Source organism: Cololabis saira, chromosome 14, assembly GCF_033807715.1.
Source record: "Cololabis saira isolate AMF1-May2022 chromosome 14, fColSai1.1, whole genome shotgun sequence".
Lineage (NCBI taxonomy): Eukaryota > Metazoa > Chordata > Actinopteri > Beloniformes > Belonidae > Cololabis > Cololabis saira.
The window spans coordinates 43,656,939-43,666,033 of NC_084600.1; the positions used below are offsets into that span (position 1 = coordinate 43,656,939).

General features: G+C 38.6%; 1 protein-coding gene across 1 annotated transcript in view; it reads left to right on the top strand.

Annotated features, from left to right (window-relative positions):
* LOC133459398 (protocadherin Fat 3-like) overlaps positions 1–9,095 on the top strand; it is a 299,910-nt gene that overhangs the window by 184,317 nt on the left and 106,498 nt on the right. The window contains exons 27-28 of the mRNA XM_061739291.1: positions 7,375–7,739; positions 8,561–8,618. Coding sequence (XP_061595275.1) covers positions 7,375–7,739; positions 8,561–8,618 — 423 coding nt within the window. The remainder of the gene's footprint in view (positions 1–7,374; positions 7,740–8,560; positions 8,619–9,095) is intronic.

Below are 9,095 nucleotides of genomic sequence, written 5' to 3' on the forward strand. Positions count from 1 at the left end.
TGTGGCTACAAACGTAGCAGCTGTGGCTACAAACGTAGCAGCTGTGGCTACAAACGTAGCAGCTGTGGCTACAAACGTAGCTACCACCACCGGGGAGGATGTGTGTGAATGAATAATGATCTCTGGAAATCACTTTGGGTGCCTTGAAGGGCGCTATATAAAACCAAGCCATTATTATTATTATTACTAGCACCTACTCGGCTCTACTCATCTCAACGTGTCCTGGTTTCTTTTCCATAACAATCCGGTACCTGGAGCAGAAGTAGGAGGTTGGAGAAGCTGCTGTGACGTATTTGATTGTGTATCTAAAGGAAGAAGACAACAACACTAAAGATGTAGAACCTGGAGGAGATGATAGATGTGCTGCTGGGTCTGTGGCTCGTGTTTGATATCAAGTTAAAAATGAGAGAGAGAGAAGCTTCAAGCGGCAACACTTTTTAATGTTTTTAGTTTAGTTTAGCTGAGCAGCTATGAAGAGACAGAGCTCCTGGTAGATCTAGTCGTTCCTTATCTCCGTCTAGATCTTTTTAATTCTCTCCTCAGCACCAGGTTTATGAACATCTGCACCTCAGAGTTGGATCATGAAACAGACTTCTGCTGCCGTTGCTGCTGGAATAAAATGAACAAGAAACCGTCAGAGTTGCTCTTTCTCAGACGTCTGACTCCAACCCCCCGACCAATCGGTGGCCTGGAGTGTGATGACATCACAGCCCGACTCAGCCGCTTAGAACCTCGGCAGTAGTTACAGAAAAGTATCTACTCAGCACGTTAGACCCCTAGTGGGAAAGAACCAAACCGAGGCGAGGAGAGACGAGTAGGTGCTGGCGGAAAAGCGCCAAAACAGTGTTGTGAATCCAGTTACACCTCCACACCTCCAGGGGGCGACTCTGAGCAAAACAACTTCCTTTGTAACTTAAGTTGTAAAGGAACTTTGATGCTGTTTATGTCACAGGTTTGGCAAGGCAAGTTTATTTGTATTGCACAATTCAACGCAAGGTAATTCAAAGTGCTTTACATCAACATTAAAAGCGGCGAGACACAATTAAACAGTAAATAACAAATAAAATGAAATAAAATGATGAGAAAAGAGGTAAAATAATAAAAAAAGCACAAGTTATTAAAAAGTAAAGGCAGTAGATCCAGCAGGTTCATCTCATTCTTACAATGGTAAGAATTACATTTCTATACGGTCAAAACGTACAAAGACCGGGTCAAATACAGTATTACAAAAGTAATCTGTAACAATTCATACAGTGATTTTAACGAATTTGACAATTCTACGTCACAATGCCTGCATTCAGGGCTTACCCATAACTTCGCGTTATTTTCCATAAATCACAAGTATTTAATTTAAGAGTAAATAGCTTAAATAACAAATAGCTGCAACAAAAGCTGCAACCAGCGATGAACGGGCCCTAGAGTATATATATATATATATATATATATAAATATATACCGTATTTTCTGGACTATAAGCCGCTACTTTTTTCATAGGTTTTCAACCATGCGGCTTATACAAAGGTGCGGCTATTCTGTGGATTTTTCTTCCACCGCTAGGGGGAGTGCTAACCGGAATTAGAATCAAAACTAAGACAAAATAAATGCACAGAAGAATACGCTACTTCTTCTTTAGCAGATAGAAGTAGGTAGAAGCAGATTTCAAACAGATAAATAGATAAATAAATACCGGTTATTTTCTCTTGGTTCTGTCCCGTTTTAATCAAGTTGCTGCCGTGTTAAAAGACACTGTTAGGAAAGGATCTATTTAGGTACAAACATGTACATCATTTACAGTTCAAAATCCTTCTGTACATGTAGTAAATATCTAATCTAACAACATAAATATATTTGCGGCTTGCATATCTTTTTTTTTAAATAGAGCGGATGCGGCTTATATACAGGTGCGGCTTGTATATCTTTTTTTTATTACTTTTTTAAAAATAGAGCGGGTGCGGCTTATATGCAGGTGCGGCTTATAGTCCAGAAAATACGGTATATATATATAAAATATATATTATATATATTATATATAAAAATATATATATATTTTTTTGTTTTGTTTTTTTATTCTATATCAATGCAGTCGTACAAATGACGTTTACAGATGAGGAAGTGATACGGTTAGTCATTGGCTGAGCCGACTGCCAATCAATCATATTAGATTCTAAAATTAGACGCTCGTATAAGTTTGATTTAATGGTTGATATAAACTCTCCCGGCGTTGCAAACACGTGCAGAGTTCACTGTACATGTAGAAAGAAGAACAGCATCATGGGAATCACACACTCATGATCCCACAGGGTTTTAGTCCAAATCTGCACTTTTTTACAAATTCTGCTAATCGACCAGTTTAATCCTTTTGGTTTTGAGGTGGACAGTTTTAAAAAAAATATCGGCCATAAAAATGTCGGCCTTGTCCCAGATTTAATGGTCGTTCGCTGCACCGGAGGAAAAAACACTTTTAACGACTCAAAAGCAACGTCTCCGTTCACAAATCACGGCCCCATTACTCAATTAAACCCCAGCCCTCGTTAGCTCTGGTTTTACTGCAGCAGTAACTGTTTCTCACTCAGCTGGAGAGACTGTGGAGCAGAGAGACGGCTGTGGTTCCTCCTCAGCAGAGACACGAGTCCTCCAGCCAACCAGAGCGGAGTATTTCAGCAGAGCTGGGATCAGGATGCTCCCAATCATTTTTCTTTTTTTTCTTTTTATTGGTGAGATTTTATGATAACACAAAGTGACATAGGGGACAAACTCATTACACCAAGTGGAAATAATACAAATACAAGATACAATGATATGTATCTAGGTGTGTGCGTGTGCGTGTGCGTGCGCGTGCGCGTGTGTGTGTGCGTGCGTGTAGGTGTGTGTAAATAATATAATGAAAGTAAATAAATAAATTAAGAATATTAATTTGAAAAATAAATAGATAATTATCATATAGAGTGATATAGTACTGGAGTTGAGGGGAGATGAGGGGGAATGGCATCCCCCCCTGAAATAAAAACGGTCCAAATCACCCCCCCCTGTAAAACTGCCATCCCCCCTTTCCATCCCTTATGTCATTTCGTCAATGAATGTGGTTTTACTGCTATTTCAACATTTAGAGTCATCACCTGAAAAATAACACCAGAAAAATAACTTATTTGACAATTTACCCGTTTCAAGTAAATTTTCACTTGAAATAAGTAGAAAAATCTGCCAGTGGAACAAGATTTATCTTCTCATTAGAAGCAAAAAAAATCTTGTTCCACTGGCAGATTTTTCTACTTATTTTATGTGAAAATCTACTTGAAACAGGTGAAAATTGTTGTTTTTTCCAGTGATGAGTCTTGTTTTAAGTGTAATGAGATTTTTTTTTTACTAACATTTATTTATTTTTTGCACAGTGATAACACAATAATTTTTTTATCATATAAAGACAAATAATTTGTGCAGGAGAGGAAAAGAAGCCCGAAGGGCTTATAAGAAATCCTCCCCTCAATACAAAATCCCCAAAAACAAATTAGTCAATAGCAAAAGAATAGAAAGGAAAAAAGAAAAGGTAAAATAAACAAAGAAAAATACAATAAACAGCCAAACAAAATATCCATGAAATGGCAATTTCATTTCCGTAAGAATAGCCTGTTAATTTTGTCTAGATAAAAGATTCCCCACCAAGCTGGTCCTAAACATTTTTAAGGATGACACTAACTTAAGAGACCGATCTAAAGAGTTCCAGAGTTGAGGGCCATGGAATCTGATAAAGGATTGGTGACTGCAGGTACGACAAAGAGGTAAATGAAAGTTCTTCCACCTCTAACTGAATAAGAGTGAATATCTGATGATAACAGAAAAAAATGAGACATTTTAACTAGAAATAAGACGAATATTCTTGTCGGGAGCGAGCGAGCGAGCGCGGTGTTTTGGCTCCAAAGACTGAATGTGGTGATAGATTTATAGTTAAAAAGGTGGAGTTGAATTGGTATTTTTTTTATCGTCATTTTTATCGTTATCGGGATAAATGCCAGAAATTATCGTGATACATTTTTTAGTCCATACCACCCATATAGTATAATAATATAACATAATTATATTATAATATTATAACATATAACACAATGATATCACCATACTATAATATATAACAATATAATAATACTGTAATATAACATCCCATGAGATCTCATAACATAATATAATAATACACTATAAAACAATATATCATATAATAATAATTTCATTATCATGATTACTGTTCTTTCTTTCTTTCTTTCTTTCTTTCTTTCTTTCTTTCTTTCTTTCTTTCTTTCTTTCTTTCTTTCTTTCTTTCTTTCTTTCTTTCTTTCTTTCTTTCTTTCTTTCTTTCTTTCTTTCTTTCTTTCATGATTACTGTTCAGATTATAAATTAATAATAAAAAATAAAATAAGGAAAATGTAGTTGTAATATACCAATGTAATAATAGCAATGAAAAAGGATTCTCCCAGTCAGACGCTGCTGGTCTGATTGGAGTCGCTGACGTGAATCCTGACGTGCTCATCAGTATGTTTGATGAGTGTTTGCATGATAAAGGACAAAAATAAGTATTATTTGTGGCGAGAGCGTACGGCGAATGTAAAACAGGAGGCGCCCCATGAGTGTGTGAGCAGACGGACGACAGCGGCGATACAGAATCACTCAGGAGTGAGATGAAGTGATACGAGAGTGTGGATGATTCATCTCAGCGGCTCCTGAGACGTGGACGTCACGGCGACAGGAAATGCACAGAACAAAAGACGTGGAAATATCAATGTTTTATTAAAAGGCTCGTTGTAAACCCTCACAATGTTCTTAATACTTTAGCAGCATCGTCTCAACGGGCGCTAGGAGCAGAAGGTTGAGGGAAATGGAGTACAAAGAAAGTAAAAGAAGCCAAAGTAAATACAAATTAAAGCTGCAAGCAGCGATGAACGTTCCTCCACCCTTCTGCACATTCAGGCTGCAGTGGAAGCTTGTATGACTTGATGTAGATTCTTCAGGTCTGGACATTTAGTGGATGAAACACCCACGACTGTCTATGTCAAACCATTCAAAAGTTATGGCAGAAAGTAGGAACTATCAGATATGGACCAATCAGATGAAGGGGGGGACGCTTTTTGGCGTCTATCGTCGCCACGGTAACACTTTTGACTAAGAAAAGTAATGCGCGTCGTCGCAGGATGGAGACGCACATTTTGATGTATAACACACCTGGGTGCACGTTACGGTTCAAGGGAAGAAGCGGCTGAAGGAATGGCATAAATTGCGCCAAAATTACACGATTAATTAAAAATGGCCGACTTCCTGTTGGGTTTGGGCCATGGCTCCAAGAGACTTTTCTTTAAGTTGTGACATGATACAGGTGTGTAGGGATTTTCGTGCATGTACGTCAAACCGTATTGTGGGGCTTGAGGCACAAAGTTTTCTAGGGGGCACTGTTGAGCCGTTAGGCCACGCCCATTAATGCAAACCATTAAATATCACATTTTTCACCAGGCCTGGCTTGGTGAAAAATTTGGTGACTTTTGGGGCACGTTTAGGGGGAAAAAAGGCCCTCATTTCGTCGGAAAAATAAAAATAAAATAAAAAACTCTGGAACTGAACACGCCAAGAAATAGATTTTCAAAATAAAACAGGAACCAGATTAACACCAGAAACCTAAAGAAACAAAAGAAGAACACAAAAACTTCTAAACTAGGTCAAATTTGTGATTTATTTGTTGTCACTGAATGGTCTTTCTTTCTTTGTTTTCATTTCATTTCATTTCATTTCATTTTCATTTTATGTATTTGATGAGGAGGCACAGTGCACATCATTATGCGTTCAAAAATAAAGGCAGATGCACCCAACTGTAGCCTGGTTTTAATTATTATTATCATGTACAGCACTTTGGTCAGTAATATCTATAATATATATAATCTATATAATAATCTGTAATATCTAGTAAACCCGAAAAAACCTGAAGCAAACTCGAAAATAAACCCGAAAAAACCCGAAACACACCCGAAAAAAACGAAAATAAACCCGAAAAAACCAGAAAATAAACCAGAAAAAACCCGAAAATAAACCAGAAAAAACCCGAAACACACCCGAAAATAAACCCGAAAAAACCCGAAACACACCCAAAAATAAACCCGAAAAAACCCGAAAATAAACCCGAAAAAACGCGAAACACACCTGAAAATAAACCCGAAAAAACCCGAAAATAAACCCGAAAAAACGCGAAATAAACCCGAAAAAACCCGACAATAAACCAGTTTTATTATTTTCAAAATAAAACAGGAACCAAATTAACACCAGAGACAGAACACAAAAACACCCTAAACCACAGATAGTGTAGCTCAGAAATGGGGATTCAAAACTGTTTAACTTCCACGTTCCGGTGCACAAATCTGGCAAAAACACAGTCGGGTTCACAACGGCTCTGTTTCTCTGCAAACGCTGATGTAACTCAGGGTTTCAAAGTGCTTAAAATGATGTTTCACTGGATCCTGAATTACAAAAAAAGAAGAATTTAGATGTTTAATGTGTATTTTGATGGCTGGTTTCAGGTTTCAGGAGTTAAAAGACCATCTTTTCCGTAGAGGATCTTCACTAGCACTCCAGCAGGAGAATTTAGCAGAATTTAAAACCATTTCCACATGAAAACTGTCTGGACAGGATTGTTGAGGAACTGCTTTATGATCCTGGAGAGAATCACTGCTGGGTTTTCAGAGCTTTTGGCACAACGGACCGTCTGCTCTCCGGTTCAATCACTTTCAGAAAGACGTAGACATCAATGTGGCACAGATCTCCCAAGTTTCCCAACGTACAGTAAAACAATCCAGACAGAATGAATGAATGATTCAGCTGAAAGTGTGATTCATCCCGTTAGACTGAGGTTCAATTGCTGTTCTTTTCTCTGGATTTGGACGTCGGCTCTGCCGAGTTCAGGGACGTCAGGACGATCAAACCTGACGTGAATTATGCAGGAGACATTTCACACTGGCCACGGTTACATGATGGTTTTTAATTCGGAATTCATTATTCAGAATTAAATAATTCAGAATTAAACTATTTTCCTTCGAGTTTACATGGAAATAGTAATTCTTCACAAAACGGGACTAGTTTCTTCTGAGCGGAGGAAGATTTTGGTCCGCGGGTCGAGGCGTGGTCGTTACTAGTCAACACAATAGATTAATATTAGATTAATATTAATAACCAATATCGTGATACAGTTCGTCACCTCCATGACATGTAACGTGATGTTTTTGTATCGCACCCCTTGTGTTTACATGGTCATTTTTACTAATTTTAAATGGGATTTCATTTTAATTCTGAATTAATTCTGAATTAAACTTCCCATGTAAAGGCTCTGATTGTCCTGGTCTCCGTAGGTCGTGGCCCAGGACCAGGACTCGGACAGGAACGCGGCCGTGTCCTACCAGATCCTGTCCGACGTCTACAACAGCAGCGACTTCTTCCAGATGGACGCGCGGCGCGGGCTGGTGCTGACGGTGCGGCTGCTGGACTACGAGCTGGCGCAGCGCTACGACTTCATCGTGCGGGCCACGGACAGCGGCGAGCCGGCCCTCAGCAGCGACGTCAGCGTGACGGTGACCGTCACCGACACCAACGACAACCCGCCCGGCTTCAGCCGCGCCGTCTACGACGCCTTCGTCAGCGAGCTGGCGCCGCCCGGACAGTTCGTCACCTGCGTCCAGGCGTCGGACGCCGACGTCTGCGACGCCCAGAGGCTGCGGTGAGAAACACGAGCAACGCGTGGGAAAAACTGTCCTATGTTTACAGTATTTAGTCACACACCAGTTTAGGCCTGTGTTGAAAAAAAAAATCAATTTTCCAATTCTCAATCGCACTGCAAAAACTCCAAATCTTAACAAGAATATTTGTCTTATTTCTAGTTAAAATGTCTCATTTTTAGTCCAAAAAATCTCATTACATTTAAAACAAGACTCATCACTGGAAAAAACAACAATTTTCACCTGTTTCAAGTAGATTTTCACTTAAAATAAGTAGAAAAATCTGCCAGTGGAACAAGATTTTTTTGCTTGTAATGAGAAGATAAATCTTGTTCCACTGGCAGATTTTTCTATTTATTTCAAGATAAAATTTACTTGAAACAGGTGAAAATTGTAAAATAACAAGTTATTTTTCTGGTAATGACTCTTGTTTTTAGTGTAATGAGATTTTTTGACTAAAAATGAGACATTTTAACTAGAAATAAGACTAATATAAAATTTATATAAAAGTTTTTGCAGTGTAAAGATCTTTTTTTTTCATCATTACATTACAACTTTTTGTATTTTTTTGTTTATGCCCAAAAAAGGAATGTTTTGTTGGACACCAGAATAACTGGTGCCATGTTTTTGCCTTTAAATATGTTTAAAGGTATGAAAACATTAAAGTTTTCAGTTATAATTGCATAAATTGTCTATATTTCAATACTTTATATACTGTCTTGGGGTTACATTTGTGTTAGGTTCCTAAATCATCAACATAAATTAATAACTTAGGAAAAAAACACAGAGACTGTTAGAAATGATTTTCAAGACGCTTCTGCAGAAGGTTGGAGAGAAGTCTGAGGAGCTTAAAGGCAACACGACCCTCCTCTTTAGAGCTCGTCAGGCCTTCTCACAAATTCTCCCTACAGTCAGGCCCTTTTTATTTGAGCAAGGGTGACAGGAAACCATATTTGGTAAACAATGAACAATTAGAAGAAACAGATGGAGAAAAAACAGACATTGGATCAGATGATGTGGTTGAAAAGTCACACCTATGACTTTTCAGTTATCTTGTGGTGTGCAGGGCAACAGACATCCTTTTAAGAAATGGTCTTGTCATCAGATGGTCCAAATAACCCTTAGCTAACTTTTAAAGACAATGAGACGGCTGTCAGTCGCCCCCCCTGACAGAAAACTCAGGAAGTGGCTTCCCTGTCATCTGTTAGAGCATGTGATGGGGGTCTTGAAACACGAAGGGTCAAAGGGGTCAACAGGAAGTATTGGACAGATGTGTCCAACTGCACAATAGTCAACTGTTTAACAGAGCAGACAACCCCCCTAAATACCCTCAGGGAGTGGCCTGTCCTGTGACTTCT